We start from the raw sequence: 17628 nt of genomic DNA, 5'->3' as shown, positions 1-17628 counted from the left end.
ATCAGCAAATTTGAAAATCGAGTTGGAGGGAATTTGGCCGCACAGTCATAGGTGTATAAGGAGTATGGTAGGGAGCTGAGGACACAGCCTTGTGGGGCACCGGTGTTGAGGATGATCGTAGAGGAGGTGTTGTTGCCTATCTTTACTGATTGTGGCCTGTGGGCTAGAAAGTTCAGGATCCAGTCACAGAGGGAGGAGCCGAGGCCAAGGCCACAGAGTTTGGAGATGAGTTTCGTAGGAATGATGATGTTGAAGACTGAGCTGTTGTCAATAAATAGGAGTCTGACATAGGTGCCTTTGTTATCTATGTGTTCCAGGGTAGAGTGCAGGGCCATGGAGATGGTGTCTGCTGTGGACCTGTTGCAGTGGTAGGCGAACTGTAGTCGATCAAGGCAATCCGGGAGGCTGGAGTTGATTCGTGCCATGACTAACCTTTCGAAACACTTCATTATGATGAATGAAATGAAATGAAAATCGCTTATTGTCACGAGTAGGCTTCAATGAAGTTACTGTGAAAAGCACCTAGTCGCCACATTCCGGCGCCTGTCCGGGGAGGCTGGTACGGGAATCGAACCGTGCTGCTGGCCTGCTTGGTCTGCTTTAAAAGCCAGCGATTTAGCTGAGTGAGCTAAACCAGCCCCTGATGGATGTCAGAGCCACTGGACAATAGTTATTAAGGCACGCTGCTTGGCTTTTTTTTGGGTCATAGCTAAACCAGACCACATCCTGGTAAAACCTCTTCGGTACCCGCTCCAAAGCATCCACATTCTCTGGTAGTGTGACAACCTGAATTATATGCAATATTCTACATGTGGCCGATGACAATCTCCTGTGTGGCTTTCTAACTCGTGGTACTCGTTGGAGTTTAGAAGGATGAGGTGGAATCTTATTGAAACTTGCAGGATACTGCGGAAACCTGCATAGAGTGGACGTGGAGATGATGTTTCCACTTGTAGGAAAAACTAGAACCAGAGGGCACAATCTCAGACTAAAGGAACAATCCTTTAAAACAGAGATAAGAAGGAATTTCTTCAGCCAGAGGGTGGTGAATCTGTGGAACTCTTTGCCACATAACTGGCTCAGCCAGAGAAGCCAAAGGGTAGCGATGGAAGGGTGCCTTTCTAAATGGAAGGCGGTGACCAGTGGTGTTCCGCAGGGATCAGTGCTGAGACCTTTGTTGCTCTAAGTATATATAAATGATTTAGAGGAAAATGTTGCTGGTTTGATTAGTATGTTTGCGGACGACACAAAGATTGCTGGAGTTATGGATAGTGAAGAGGATTGTCAGAGGATATAGCAGGATAAAGAACGGTTAGAGACTTAGGTGGTGAAATGGCAGATGGAGCTTAATCCAGACAAATGTGAGGTAATGCATTTTGGAAGGTCTAATACAAGTGGGAATTATACGGTAAATGGCAGAACCCTTAGGAGTATTGACAGGCAGAGAGATCTGGGTGATCCACAGATCACAAAGTGGCAATGCAGGTGGATAAGGCAGTCAAGAAGATATATGGCATGCTTTCCTTCATCAGTCGGGGCATTGAGTATAAAAATTGGTAAGTTATGCTGCAGCAGTACAGAAAATTAGTTTGGCCACATTTGGAATATTGCGTACAATTCAGGTCATCACACTACTAGAGGATGTGGATGCTTTGGAGAGGGTACCAAAGAGGTTTTACCAGGATGTGGTCTGGTCTAACTATGAGGAGAGGCTGGATAAACTCAGGTTGTTTTCACTGGAATGATACAGGTTGAGAGGGTTACCTGATAGAGATTTACAAAGTTATGAGTGGCATGTTGAGTGGATAGTCAGATTTTTCCCAGGGTGGAAAAGTCAATTACTAGGGGACATAGGTTTAAGCTGTAAGGGGGAAAATTTAGAAGAGGTGTGTGAGGCAGATTTTATTTTACAAGAGTGGTGAGTGCCTGGAACCTGCTGACAGGGAGGTGATGGAAGCAGATACAATAGTAATGTTTAAGAGACATCTTGACGAATACATGAATAGGAAGGGAATAGGAGGGATACAGAATCCAAAGTACAGGAGGTTTTAGTTTAGACAGGCATCATGATTGGCGCAGGCTTGGAGGGCGGAAGGGCCTGTTTCTGTGCTGTATTGTTCTTTGAAAACAAACATGTGGCTACTGATGATTGGTTGTAATCCTTTCAAACATGAAGCCAAGGAAAGTGGTCAGTTTTGAGAAAGCTATTTTTTTCTTGTAAAGCTTGCATTTATATAGTGCCAGTCTTGTGTTTGCGAAAACTGTCTATGTACACAAAAGATAAAGCCATCAATTTAGAAAACACTACTCACAGATGCTTTAATTCCACCTTCTGCTGCAGCCTCACCTTCTTCCTTGAAAAATAAAACCTCAGGTTCTACCTTTCTCTTTTTATTCACTCCCAGCTGTTCATCCCTGAAAAGGATATTGTCATCTTTCAAATTTCCATCTTCTGGGTCTTTTCTTTTTCGTACTGCCTTTTCACGAACAAACTCTGTTTTCTTAGGGCCCTGATTGCTGAATGTTTCTTCTTCACCAACCCCTTCAGGTCTTTCTCTAAAACTCTCAGTGCCCTGGTTTGCAGAAATGTATTCAGACTTGGTCTCATGGCCAGTGAACTTGCAGTCTCTCTTTTCCAGTGAAGAATCTGTGATGCACAGCTGATGATCAGTGGGTAGATGTGGCTCCTCTGTTCTTGCAAATTTAGCCTGGGATGATCTGGCCTCTTCTCTTTCCCTGTTTATTTTGTGCACATAGGAAAAACAAGTTCAATTTCCATATTTTTTATTTCAGTTCTATTACTTCCTAAATGCAATTCTGGTAAATGTAGGAACTTAAGGATACAAGGGAACAACATGCTATTTATTTTTAATTAAAAATTGCTGGATGGATTGTATTGGTCTTTTTTGGCCCATTTTCCTGTTTAATTTCAGCTTTTCGGAAATATGCTGCAAATTGCATTCTAGAGCAACTCTTGTTAAATATTTTGAACTTTCACCTTTTTCTTCCCACTGGCTGAAAGAAGTCCTGCATTAAGAGGGATTGCTTTTGTGAACAGACGTTGCCCTTTTTTTCAACATTTTTGAGTACAACAACTGCTGTGGTTGGCTTTTTATCAACAGTGTTGATCGTTTGTCTCTCTTCTTTGTCCTTTGATTTCGGTCTTTCATCTGTTGAAAGAATCGGTCTCATGCAGGGAGTTTCCTTTACCATGGACATATTCTGTGATACTTTACTTTCTTTTTCAGGTGTTTCTTTTACCACTTGAGTGCTGTTCATGTTCATCCTGTAACAAGATTTGATAATGTTTGATACAAGCTTCATCTATAACTGATTCAATTATCAAATTACTTTGACATCAAATTGAACATTTTCCCCATCATAGATGCAAGTCTCAGTCCCACCCAAAAAAAACTCCAAATGCAAAAAAGGAAACAGCATACATTAAAAAACTCTTATAATTTTTGCACTGTTAATGCATTATGTCATGCACTGAGCTACACATTTAATACCACTGCATGCTGGCATTCTAATATTGTGCCAAACTTGTAGGAGCATAGACTTCAAACACTGTATTGGGTAATGCAGCTGAATAAATCTGAGAAAGGTGTGATGGTAGAGGAGAGGAAAAATAATCAATTTAGTAAGATAAATTCCATTTCTAAAAACTCAAGTGGCCAATTACAAAAGGGTTTACTGGCAATTCTCTGAACACAGATTATTTCCTTATTCTCCATTGGACTACTCGTGGTTGATGAGGACAGGGGCGCAATGAGGATTCTAAGGAAAGAGACAAGGGTGAAGGCTAGTGGGGGGGGGGGGGGGGGAAAGGGGAGGTTTTGGTGTGGAAATCAAATTATAAACTGAGGAAGGGGAAATTAGTTTAGAGAGGTGTAGTATTGAGACATTAATGGGAGAAGAAATGCAACCAAAAATCCATTCAAAGGTGCAAGGAAAGCTACTGCAAGAAGAAATAAAAGCTGCGCCTGTGAAGTCTGGGTTGGGGAGGGGAAGCATTTTGCATTCGACATTACATTAAGTATCACCTAATTGTGAATATTTGGTCAAATTACATTACGTTTTCAGTACCACCTACTGCCAAGTTACGTTTATATTCATTTATATATGGACATATTTGTGTAATAAAAGCAGATGTTTGTGTTCAATAGAATTTGTTTGATGCTTTTTGGAAACATACAAATAGAATATTTCAATTAAACTTTAGCAAAAGGTTGGTTTGCTGAGGTAGAATGGTGTAGTTATACTGATGTATGTCGCATCTGAATTGGTCTCCTGGCTCCATAATCTTCGCTCTTACTGCACCATGCTCCACTACTGATTTTCCAGGTCAACATGTACACACTAACATCCAAGATCATTACACAACTCCACTGTACCTAAAGGATGGCTTTGCTCTCCACTCTTCTGCCCATGGATCAACTAGAAACCCGCCACCATTGTCTCAGCTTATATTTTATGGTTCAAAAAGCCTCTGAATCAATGCTTGGTTCACCAATGACTCCAAAACTGGACATTGTTTGTGATGCATCCAGCAAAGAGTCTCACTCACTCACTTTGTATATCAGTAAAGTGCAGGCACGTAACTGCATTTTTCTGGTATAATCAAGAGGGAACCTCACTTATTTGTTTGCACATGAGAACCCCTGATGCTGAAACCGGAAAACACAATTTCCCCACAATAATCTCTCTCATTCCCCTGAGTAACAAGTATACCGTTTTGGATACTTGTGGGGGGGACGACTTACCAGGGGTAAGCCATGGGGTACGGGCCTCTGGCACGGAGTCTGTCCCTGTTGCTCAGAAGGGAAGGGGGGAAAGGAGTAGAACATTAGTAATTGGGGACTCAATAGTCAGGGGCACAGATAGGAGATTTTGTGGGAGCGAGAGAGACTCACGTTTGGTATGTTGCCTCCCAGGTGCAAGGGTACGTGATGTCTCGGATCGTGTTTTCCGGGTCCTTAAGGGGGAGGGGGAGCAGCCCCAAGTCGTAGTCCACATTGGCACTAACGACATAGGTAGGAAAGGGGACAAGGATGTCAGGCAGGCCTTTAGGGAGCTAGGATGGAAGCTCAGAGCGAGAACAAACAGAGTTGTTATCTCTGGGTTGTTGCCCGTGCCACGTGATAGTGAGATGAGGAATAGGGAGAGAGAGCAATTAAACACGTGGCTACAGGGATGGTGCAGGCGGGAGGGATTCAGATTTCTGGATAACTGGGGCTCTTTCTGGGGAAGGTGGGACCTCTATAGACAGGATGGTCTACATCGGAACCTGAGGGGCACCAATATCCTGGGGGGGAGATTTGTTAGTGCTCTTTGGGGGGGTTTAAACTAATTCAGCAGGGGCATGGGAACCTGGATTGTAGTTTTAGGGTACGGGAGATTGAGAGTATAGAGGTCAGGAGCACAGATTTGACTTCGCAGGAGGGTGCCAGTGTTCAGGTAGGTGGTTTGAAGTGTGTCTACTTCAATGCCAGGAGTATACGAAATAAGGTAGGGGAACTGGCAGCATGGGTTGGTACCTGGGACTTCGATGTTGTGGCCATTTCAGAGACATGGATAGAGCAGGGACAGGAATGGTTGTTGCAGGTTCCGGGGTTTAGGTGTTTTAGTAAGCTCAGAGAAGGGGGCAAAAGAGGGGGAGGTGTGGCGCTGCTAGTCAAGGACAGTATTACGGTGGCGGAAAGGATGCTAGATGGGGACTCTTCTTCTGAGGTAGTATGGGCTGAGGTTAGAAACAGGAAAGGAGAGGTCACCCTGTTGGGAGTTTTCTATAGGCCACCTAATAGTTCTAGGGATGTAGAGGAAAGGATGGCGAAGATGATTCTGGAAAAGAGCGAAAGTAACAGGGTAGTTGTTATGGGAGACTTTAACTTTCCAAATATTGACTGGAAAAGATATAGTTCGAGTACATTAGATGGGTCATTCTTTGTACAATGTGTGCAGGAGGGTTTCCTGACACAATATGTTGACAGGCCAACAAGAGGCGAGGCCACATTGGATTTGGTTTTGGGTAATGAACCAGGCCAGGTGTTAGATCTGGAGGTAGGTGAGCACTTTGGAAACAGTGACCACAATTCGGTGACCTTTACGTTAGTGATGGAAAGGGATAAGTATACCCCGCAGGGCAAGAGTTATAGCTGGGGGAAGGGCAATTATGATGCCATTAGACATGACTTAGGATGTGTTGGTTGGAGAAGTAGGCTGCAAGGGTTGGGCACACTGGATATGTGGAGCTTGTTCAAGGAACAGCTATTGCATGTTCTTGATAAGTACGTACCAGTCAGGCAGGGAGGAAGGGGTCGAGCGAGGGAACCGTGGTTTACCAAAGAAGTGGAATCTCTTGTTAAGAGGAAGAAGGAGGCCTATGTGAAGATGAGGCGTGAAGTTTCAGTTGGGGCGCTTGATATTTACAAGGAAGCGAGGAAGGATCTAAAGAGAGAGCTGAGACGAGAAAGGAGGGGACATGAGAAGTCTTTGGCAGGTAGGATCAAGGAAAACCCAAAAGCTTTCTATAGGTATGTCAGGAATAAAAGAATGACTAGGGTAAGAGTAGGGCCAGTCAAGGACAGTGGTGGGAAGTTGTGTGTGGAGGCTGAGGAGATAAGCGAGATACTAAATGAATACTTTTCGTCAGTATTCACTCAAGAAAAAGATAATATAGTGGAGGAGAATGCTGAGACCCAGGCTATTAGAATAGATGGCATTGAGGTGCGTAGGGAAGAAGTGTTGGCAATTCTGGACAAGGTGAAAATAGATAAGTCCCCGGGGCCGGATGGGATTTATCCTAGGATTCTCTGGGAAGCCAGGGAAGAGATTGCTGAGCCTTTGGCTTTGATTTTTAGGTCATCATTGGCTACAGGAATAGTGCCAGAGGACTGGAGGATAGCAAATGTGGTCCCTTTGTTCAAGAAGGGGAGTAGAGATAACCCCGGTAACTATAGGCCGGTGAGCCTAACGTCTGTGGTGGGTAAAGTCTTGGAGAGGATTATAAAAGATACGATTTATAATCATCTAGATAGGAATAATATGATTAGGGATAGTCAGCATGGTTTTGTGAAGGGTAGGTCATGCCTCACAAACCTTATCGAGTTCTTTGAGAAGGTGACTGAACAGGTAGACGAGGGTAGAGCAGTTGATGTGGTGTATATGGATTTCAGTAAAGCGTTTGATAAGGTTCCCCACGGTCGTCTATTGCAGAAAATACGGAGGCTGGGGATTGAGGGTGATTTAGAGATGTGGATCAGAAATTGGCTAGTTGAAAGAAGACAGAGAGTGGTAGTTGATGGGAAATGTTCAGAATGGAGTTCAGTTACGAGTGGCGTACCACAAGGATCTGTTCTGGGGCCGTTGCTGTTTGTCATTTTTATAAATGACCTAGAGGAGGGCGCAGAAGGATGGGTGAGTAAATTTGCAGACGACACTAAAGTCGGTGGAGTTGTAGACAGTGCGGAAGGATGTTGCAGGTTACAGAGGGACATAGATAAGCTGCAGAGCTGGGCTGAGAGGTGGCAAATGGAGTTTAATGTGGAGAAGTGTGAGGTGATTCACTTTGGAAAGAATAACAGAAATGCGGAATATTTGGCTAATGGTAAAATTCTTGGTAGTGTGGATGAGCAGAGGGATCTCGGTGTCCATGTACATAGATCCCTGAAAGTTGCCACCCAGGTTGATAGGGTTGTGAAGAAGGCCTATGGTGTGTTGGCCTTTATTGGTAGAGGGATTGAGTTCCGGAGCCATGAGGTCATGTTGCAGTTGTACAAAACTCTAGTACGGCCGCATTTGGAGTATTGCGTACAGTTCTGGTCGCCTCATTATAGGAAGGACGTGGAAGCTTTGGAACGGGTGCAGAGGAGATTTACCAGGATGTTGCCTGGTATGGAGGGAAAATCTTATGAGGAAAGGCTGATGGACTTGAGGTTGTTTTCGTTAGAGAGAAGAAGGTTAAGAGGTGACTTAATAGAGGCATACAAAATGATCAGAGGGTTAGATAGGGTGGACAGCGAGAGCCTTCTCCCGCGGATGGAGGTGGCTAGCACGAGGGGACATAGCCTTAAATTGAGGGGTAATAGATATAGGACAGAGGCCAGAGGTGGGTTTTTTACGCAAAGAGTGGTGAGGCCGTGGAATGCCCTACCTGCAACAGTAGTGAACATGCCAACATTGAGGGCATTTAAAAATTTATTGGATAAGCATATGGATGATAAGGGCATAGTGTAGGTTAGATGGCCTTTAGATTTTTTCCATGTCGGTGCAACATCGAGGGCCGAAGGGCCTGTACTGCGCTGTATCGTTCTATGTTCTATGTTCTATCAGTATTTATCATAAATGAAAAAACTACTTAAAAACTGTTTTGGGAAACCTAACAGTCTTTTTCCACAGTGATAGGATCCGATTAAGATGATTCTGGCTAGGGGGCTGCAGCAAGGTAGGACAGGGGATCTGGAGGTTGGGGGGAAAAAAGAACAAAGGTTAATGTCAGATTAATTGTTGTAAAATGTATGAGATAGGAAGTAAGTTTTATGCTCAAGACAGACCTGCCATTAGGATTTAATTTAATAATTTGTATTTAAATAGCATCTTTAATAAAGTAAAACATTCTCAGGGCTTTCACAGGTGCATTATCAAATAAAATCTGACACTCCAGTCACATCATGAGAAATTAGGGAAAAATTTGGTTAAAATGGTAATTATTAAGAAACACCGTAAAGGAGGAAAGAGAAATACAGATGCAGAGGGATTCTGGGAGGTAAATTCAGAGCTGTGGTCCTCATTAACAGAAGGTACAACCACTGGTGGTGAAGCAATTAAATCAGGAATGCCAGAATTCGAGAGCAAACATCCTGGAGGTGCAAAGTTGGAGAAGGTTACAGAGATAGGGAGGGGAGGCCATGGAAACCATTGCAAAGGATGGGAACTTTAAAACTGAGGCACACACAAATAAAAATGCTGCTAGCAAAAATAGAATGTGAAATATCTCCTCAGTTTGCAGTTTGATATTTTTTCCATCCCACATTCAACAGAAGCCTTTCATCCACTAATCACAAACACACATTTTCTGAGAAAACCAATGTCTTGGCACCTTGCTATACATACATCAAGCATACTGGATGTTACCAATGCCAACCAGAGTGGTATTGAATTCATGCAGCTGGTTACTCACCCTGACATTGTCTCTCCAGAATTGTCACCACAAGGGTGTTCTCCCCACTGAAGACAGCTACAGGTAAGTCAAAGGCCACAAAGAGAAAAACACAACAGAATTGTTTTTTTCTCTATTCAAGATAAATATTTTCCATGTTTCTCGGTTCAAATGTAGTTACAGCCACTTTGCAAATGTCAATGTGATGGTCATTTTAAAAAAATATAAATTTAGAGTACCCAATTAATTTTTTCCAATTAAGGTGCAACTTAGCGTGGCCAATCATCCTACCCTGCACATCTTTGGGTTGTGGGGGCGAAATACACGCAAGCACGGGGAGAATGTGCAAACTCCACATGGACAGTGACCCAGAGTCAGGGTCGAACCTGGGTCCTTGACGCTGTGAGGCAGCTGTGCTAACCACTGTGCCTCCGTGCTGCCCCAATGTGATGCTAATTAATTGAATTTGCAATGAATCATTAAATTTAATGCACTGAACTGTTCTAGTTATATTTGAATGCCTATAATCACACCCAATAAATAATTTATCTCTGCATTATAGTCAAAAGTAATTCTCTCCTCTCTAATTATTGGAGAACAGGTTGTATTTTTTGTTAGATTATTATTATAGACTAACCTGGGCCGGGATTCTCCCCTACCCGGCGGGGCGGGGGGTTCCCGGCATGATGGAGTGGCGTGAACCACTCTGGCGTTGGGCCGCCCCAAAGGTGCAGAAGTTTCCACACCTTTAGGGGACAAGCCCTAACATTGAGGGGCTAGGCCCGCGCCAGAGTGGTTGGCGCTCCGCCGGCTGGCGGGAATGGCCTTTGGTGCCATGCCAGCCGGGGCCGAAGGGACTTCGCCGGCCAGCGGAGGTCCGCTCATGCGCCGGAGCATCAGCAGCTGCTGACGTCATCCCCGCGCATACGCAGGGGAGGGGGTCATTTCCGCCTCCGCCATCGTGAAGACCATGGCGAAGGCGGAAGGAAAAGAGTACCCCATGGCACAGGCCCGCCCGCCGATTGGTGGGCCCCGATCGCAGGCCAGGCCACCGTTGGGGCACACCCCGGGGCAAGATCGCCCCCCCCCCCAGAGCCTGCTCACACCGCCTGGTCCCGCCGGTAAGGTAGGTGGTTTGATCCAGCAGATTCAACTCCTTCTGGAAAACAACTATATATCCAAAGCCACTACCAAGGTGATTTTTACTGGAATGGATATTTAAAATGAAAATAGAGGGAGACATGCCAAAACACTTATGTTCTCTACCTTGTAGTTCACAGCAGTCAAGCTGAAAATGAAACGAAGCAAACTTTGCAGTACAGCACAGCTCCACCCACAAAATGACATCACTGAAGCCATGTGATAAGACAAAAACCTTTCCTAAAAGGACACTCCCATGACACCCTACAATAGGGCAACTGCACCATCTAGTGTTTACTTGAAGGTTCATTTAGTAAGTACCTCTGCTAATAGCACTGACTCGGACCTTTGTTCACCTAATTAGTCAAGAGGTAATAAATCCAGACAAAAATCAACAGTGACATTTTTATTAACTTACATGACATAAAAGTGTTAAGAGCATCTGCTTTGAGCAAAATACGGTCCATTTCACTGAAAATTTTAAAATAGAGGTAATCTTAACTGGTCATATATTATCAATAAAACTCTTGTGTAATATTTCTCAAGATTTTTTCTCACAAAATGTAGCTTGATAGTTCCAAATTCTAGACTACAGAATTACAAATGTTTAAGCACAGAGAGAAACATTCTGGCCTGTCAATACTAAATCCACACTCAAACTATCTACTCTCATCCTAGTTTCTTCTTCCTTTGCCTATGCTCCAATACTTTTATTCAAATGTCTATCCAACTCTCTCCTGGACATACCTTTCCATCACATGGAAAGACAAAGTAACCACGAAGCAGCCCTTTCTCGGGCAAAGATGCTGAACATGCTAGCGCTAGCCAAGCAAAGGCGGCTTAGGAATGTGCACGGGATAGAAGATATCCACATCCTCAAGGATATGCTAGAAGGCAAAATCCAAGCCCAAATCTCGAGACCAGCAGGACGCCCAAAGCTCCAGTGCAAGGATGCTGTCAAAAGCGACACGAATGTCTCAACATTAATCACAACATATGGGAATTTCTAAATGACCGATACGAATGGCGAGACTAGCTACGGGCAGAAATGCACCACCACAATGGCACATGGTTTCAAAAGTTCCAGAGCAAATATCAGCCCTGTAAACAAGGAGACACCAGCAAGGGACAATTTCTTGTGTGGAAGACTTCTCCTTTCCAGAAGCGGCTTGTTCAGCCATCAAAAGAAGTGCAGCAGAAGCTGATAGATGCCATGATTTAACTGCTATCAACAACCGCTTGCGGGTGCCTACAGTAGTCCCCCGTTATAACGCGGGTGTTGGGGTCCAAGACAGCCACCCGCGTTACATCCGAGCCGCGGATATCGACGATGTGAAATGTCCAATCAGCCGGCAGTGTCAATTTCAGCGGCCGGCTCACTTTGATCCGGAGAGGGAAGCTGACAGTACCCGGCTGTACAGATTAACATGGTGTTGGTGTGAACAGCATTTGTTATAGTTTCCAGGTGACAAGAAAAATGCTTTTGCTTCTGCTTTTTGGTCAAACTCCTTCCACTTTATTGCAAGTTGCTCCCGTTTTCCAAATTGACGGTGGGAGCCAAGAATTAAAGGTAAGTTGGGAAAAGGTTTTACAAAGTCTACTTTAACGTCCAAAAGAAATTTAAAATACAGTATAGACATAGTTTAAAAGTGCAGTAAAATTAGATGAATAAAAATAGTAACTGCAGGGAAAGAGATTATAAAATATACAAAGTGTTTAAATATTTGTACAATACAGACAGCAAGAGTGCTCGCGCCTGTTTGGCCAAGGCAACTTGGGCTTCACGCCCACGCTCCCGGGGTGCAAGGGCTCCGTTACACCACCCTCCAACCCCAGGCTACATCCACACATATTGGCAGCCTATTCCTCTGCGTTGCTGACGGTGCTAAGGATTCTGGTCTTGAGGAGCTAGATCGCTGCGCGGGACGATCCATGCGCGGGACGATCCAGGGGCTGCGTTTCCCATTCCCTCCTCCTCCCTTGCACTGCCCCACCGCCCGTCCCGGGTCAAGCTGGTGAATTGTTCCGGCAGAGGTGGCGAACTTCAGCGGCCGAGTAAGTTGGGGTCCATAAGTCCCCCCCGCCGTATATCGCGAACCGCGGTATTGCGGAGCGCGGTATAACGGGGGACTACTGTATTATAGTGTAACCCCTGAAAATATGTTCCAGCCTCCACTTTGACATTTCTAGTATTCATCCTAAATTTATGCTCCCTCGTTACAATTTGGCAATTAGCAAAAATAATTTTTCATTATTTACTCTCTAAAATACTGGTTACTTCCAGAATTTTAAACACTTAAAATTTTTTTTTTTTTTTTCATATTATACAGAGCAAGATGAGCGTGAACATACAGAGAAAATATATACATTGTTATCTTTCATTATATACATCAGTTACAATTTCTTGGTTTTCAGCAGGCGCTGAGTTTTAGCTAGATCCCTGGCTTCCCCCCTCCCCTTCATGTCGTCTCGCGTGCCTTCTTCCTTCGTCGGGACTTCCAACCTGTTCCTGTTGGGGTGGCAGGGTGCTGCGTATGCCAGTGTGCTAGACATGGTTGGGCTCCATGTCTCTTTATTCCCCCCCCCCCTCCTTCTTTTTGTTTGTGTCCATAGTTCTACTGTGGCTTCCCCCTCCCTCCCTCTGGCTTATTGGCTACAAATAGATCTTGGAACAAATGGGTGAATGGCTCTCACGTTTTCTGGAAGCCATCTTCCGACCCCAGACGGCAAATTTAATTGTCTCCATTGGAGGAAATCCCAACATGTCGGATAGCCAGTCTGCAGCTTTGGGTTGTGCTGATCACCACCTGTGCAGGATTCTCCGGCAGGTGATTAGGGAGGCAAAGGTAAGGGCATTGATTCTCCTCCTGATGAAAAGATCTGGCTGTTTTGATACCCCAAAGACTGCCACTCTCGGGTATGGCTCCACCTTCATCCCCACCAACGTGGATGTTGCCTCAAAGAAGGCTGTCCACAACCCGACAAGTCTGGGGCAAGACCAGAACACGTGGGCGTGGTTGGCCGGGCCTCCTTGGCACTGTTCACATTTGTCCTCCACCTCTGGGAAAAACCTGCTTATTCAGGTTCTGGTTAAGTGAGCTCTGTGTACCACTCAGTTGCATTGGCTTGCGCCTGTAGAGATGGAGAGGACCTTGTGCACTCCAGAGTCCTCACCCTATTTCAAACCCTAGGTCTTCCTCCCACTTTTCCCTCGATTGTCCAGTGCCCTGCGCACCCATCCCAGTAGTCGCCCATATAGATCACCGCAATTTCCCCTCCCCAAGATGTCCGCGTCCAATAACGACTGTTGCAGTAGCCATGGTTATGATCTTGTTTTCCAACGCGAGACGTTTTTGACCTGCATATATCTTAACTAGTTTCCCCGTCAGCTGGGACTTCTCTGTTAGTTCCTCCAGTGTCGTCAGTCTGTTGTCTGTGTAGAAGTCCCCAACTGTCAACGTCCCCCCCCCCCATCCTATTTTGGCTGCCGCGAATCTGTCGCTGTTGCAGATGGGGACCTTATGGACATTTCGGTTAAACTGAAGTGTTGTCGTAGTTGGTTCCACAACCGCAGTGACACTGTCTCCACTGGGCTCATTGAGCGCTTGGTCAGTGGGAATGGGAACGCTGCCATGGCCAGGGCTCGGAGGGAGGTCTGCATGCAGGAGCCCTCCTCCATTCTCGCCCATTTGGCTCCTTTATCCACCCCTTTACACTTTCCACTGCTGCTGCCGCCGCCAAGTGGTAATATTGCTGGTTTGGGAGAGCTAGTCTCCCCTTGCTTCTTCTTCTCTGCAGGAATTTTGGGGGGCGGATCCTAGGATTGTTTCCCCCACCCCCTGCCAAACTCCACACACAAACACCATGATCAATTTTTCCACTGAGTTGAAGAAGGTCTTGGGGATTTAGATCGAATAGGAGCCTGGGCAGCAAGTTCAACTTGGATCGTCTGCACTCTTCCCGCCAGGGAGAGTGGGAGTGTGTCCCATCTCTGCAGGTCCTTTTTACTTCCTCCACCAGGCTGGTCAGGTTCCACTTATGGATCCGTGTCTAGTCGTCGGTGATTTGGATCCCCAGTTAGCGGAATTTATGTTGGGCCTGTTTAAATGGCAGTCCCTCATGCTCTGCATCTCCCCCTAGCGGGTTCACCGGGAAGATCTTGTTCAGATTGAGTTGGTAGCCCGAGAAGGTTCCAAACTCTTTCAAGAGTGCCATGATTCCCTTCATGCTGTTTTGCAGGTTTGAGGTGTAGATCACCCGCATGGAGAGAGACTCTGGGCGCGATTCTCCACTCCTGCGCGGCATCGGGAAGGCCGTTGGGAACTCAGCCGAGTTTCATGACGGCGTCGGAGGCCGCTCCTCGCACCCTATTCACCCCCCCCCCCCCCAGGGGGCTAGGAGCGGCCGTAAATCTTGGCCGCCGGGCCTTGACGCTGGGAATGACGCGGCTGGTGCACCTAATGACGTCAGCCGCACATGCGCGGTTGCCGTCTTCCCCTCCGCTGCCCCGCAAGACGTGGCAGCTTGATCTTGCGGGGCGGCAGAGGGGAAAGAGTGCGTCCCTTGGCGACGCCGGCCCGACGATCGGTGGACACCGATCGCGGGCCAGTCCCCTCCTGAGCACGGCCGTGGTGCTCACTCCTCTCTCCGCCCCCCACCAGCCACAAACAAACCTTTGGCACCATGTTCACGCCGGCAGCGACCAGGTGTGGTTGCCGCCGGCGTGAACAGGTTGGGAACGTCAGGCCGCTCGGCCCATCTGGGCCGGAGGAAACGGCGAGCGGCGATTGTCCGGGGGGGGGGGGGGGGGGGGGGATTGCGGGGGGTGCCAGGGCCCTTGTCCCGTAGCAGGAATGGTAGGTCTGTCTCACCCAGCCGTTCCTTACCCACAGTCGGCCCTTCCCACCCAGGTGTCGCTATCGGAGGGAGACAGGCTTTCATACTTTTCAGGTGGGTGAAGATTCTGATTCTTTTCACTGGGCCGTTGAGCCCTGACATTCCAGGTGACTATCCTGATTGTGTGGGGGGGGGGGGGGGGCTTTGAATCAACCTGGTGGATGCGCCACTGCACACTGGGGTTTCCCTTTATTAGGGGGCCATCCAAAATGGCTGAGGTAACCGTTCTCACCAGGAGGCTGGGCCCCTGCTCTTCGGGGTTTCCATTTGTCATGGGCTCACCCAACATGGCCGCCAGTTATGTGTATGCCACGTGGGCGAGTTTCTGCACTCCAGGATTTTCCTTTGTTCATGGACCCTCAAGTGGCTGCTTGTGGTGCCTTTGTGTTCCAAGTTGCCACATGCGGTCTGCTGTCGCCAGCATAATGCCCAAACTATCAGTGTTCTTGTGTTTCTCCTATGGTTCTCCTCTCCTCCCGCCCAGGTGTCCCCATTAGTGATGAGTGATGCACTCCCCCTCCCCCTCTTGCCAGGGGCTCTCTACCTCGCAGGAGATGCGCCATGGCTCCTCTCTCGCTCGTGCCTCCTGGTGCTAGCTTTCCCACATGTGGGGTACCCCCCCCCCCCCGGGGTAGGCTATATGTCTACCCTTCGCCCGCTATCTGTTCTTCCTTCCTGCCGTTCTCCTCACCTTTTACTGCCCTCATCCTTTTCTCCTACGCTGTATGTCCCATCCTCAAAGCAATGCATTGCAGTTGCGTACAAAGTGTCTTTTGGATTGGTTAAATAAATAAAGTCTCTTCAATTGATCTTTTCACTGCTGTCCCGGACACTGTTTTTCCAGCCCATTCTCCAATTGTCTGTGCCCGCAAGAGCCGTGAAGGAGTGCTCCTTGCCCTGGAATGTAACCCAATAGGGCCGACTGCTTTTGCCCTCTTGAACTCTACCCGGCCTTGGTCAGGTCAGCCCCAATATCCTGGAAGATCCTGATCCAATGACCTTCCCAGTTACAGTTTCTTACCTGTCCTGCCCAGTGCAGGATTTTTTCCTGATCTTGGTATTGGTGCAGTTTGGCGATTATCGCCCTCAGCTGCTCTCCAGCATTGGGCCTTGGGCAGAGTGACCGGTGGTTCTGTCTATTTTTGTCGGGTTGAGGAAGCTGTCCTTACCCACCAAATTTCCCAGCATCTAGGCCACATAGGCCATGGGATCCCTGCCTTTGATCTCTTCCTGCAGGCCCACTATTCTTAAGTTTTGGAGCCGTGATCGGTTCTCCTGGTCCTCTATATCATCCCTTCAGATTCCCCAGCACCTTGACCAACCTTGCTATTTCCTTCGCCAGAATGGCAGTCTATCTGGTCGGTTGAGGCTTTTTCTGATTCTTTTATGGTGTTCCACAGGGCCTCCAGGCACCTCGCTGCCTTGTCGAAGGCCACCTGCATGGTTGCCAGAGCTTCTGCGGCTGCCGCCCTGATCGCAGCATGGATATCAGTTTTTGTCTTCTGTCTGTGTTCTCTTAAGAATAGTACATCACAGGAACAGGCCCTTCGACCCTCCAAGCGTGCGCCGATCACATGTCCTATCATCCTTCTATACCCCGTCTGTTCATTTTTCTATGTGGTTAGGTGTTAAAGGTCGCTAACGAATCTGCCTCAACCAGCTCACTTGGAAGTGCATTCCAGGCCACCACCATTCTGTGTAAAAAAAGCTTCCTCCGCATATCTCCACTGAACCTATCCCCCCTCACCTTGAACTTGTCATTTCCGCCCTGGGAAAAAGCCTCCAATTGTTCCCCCCATCTATACCCCACATAATTTTATAAACTTCTATCAGGTCGCCCCTCAGCCTCTGTCTCTCTAGGGAGAACAATCCAGTTTATTCAATCTCTCCTCATCGCCAATACCCTCCATACCAGGCAACATCCTGGTAAACCTTTTCTGTACTCTCTCCAAAGCCTCCACGTCCTTGTAGTAGGGTGGCCAGAATTGGACACAGTATCCCAAATGTGCCCTGACCAACATTCTAACTGTAACAGCCAGTCATCCAAGAAAAAACCTAAAACAGCAGAGGCTGACACCTCAACCGAGCTCGCCAAAAGGAGCAAAGAGATGTTCAGGAAGGAGGTAAGTCTGTACCATATAACTTTGGGCTCTCCTCCATGTGCCTCCATCTTCCAACCACCTCACCCAACATCCCCCCTCGCCTTTGTTTCCCAGCGATTCCACGGATCTCCGAGTCAATATTCCACCATCAATCAACACCATGAACAAATGTACTATTGCAGGTACTGTACACAAAATGGCGCTCCCCCCCCGGTTACATTTGGTCATAACCCCATGAGAAAATTAGATAAACCGGTAAGTTATCTTGTTGCATGTAACCTTAACTGTAAGAGGGACTGGGAAGAAGCAGTCAGTGCAGGGACCCCCTGC

At 46.9% G+C, this 17628-nt stretch overlaps 1 protein-coding gene across 6 annotated transcripts in view; it reads right to left on the bottom strand.

The window, feature by feature from the left end:
* nbn (nibrin) overlaps positions 1-17628 on the bottom strand; it is a 98479-nt gene that overhangs the window by 27380 nt on the left and 53471 nt on the right. For 5 of the 6 annotated variants that reach the window (XM_038809085.1, XM_038809088.1, XM_038809091.1 and 2 more), the window contains 3 exons: positions 9182-9238; positions 2999-3286; positions 2313-2736 (listed from right to left, as the gene is read on the bottom strand). In XM_038809085.1, coding sequence (XP_038665013.1) covers positions 2313-2736; positions 2999-3286; positions 9182-9238 — 769 coding nt within the window. The remainder of the gene's footprint in view (positions 1-2312; positions 2737-2998; positions 3287-9181; positions 9239-17628) is intronic. The other variant, XM_038809087.1, reaches the window with a different exon arrangement.

Source organism: Scyliorhinus canicula, chromosome 10, assembly GCF_902713615.1.
Source record: "Scyliorhinus canicula chromosome 10, sScyCan1.1, whole genome shotgun sequence".
Taxonomy (NCBI): Eukaryota; Metazoa; Chordata; class Chondrichthyes; order Carcharhiniformes; family Scyliorhinidae; genus Scyliorhinus; species Scyliorhinus canicula.
This window is presented reverse-complemented; position numbering and strand designations above follow the sequence as displayed.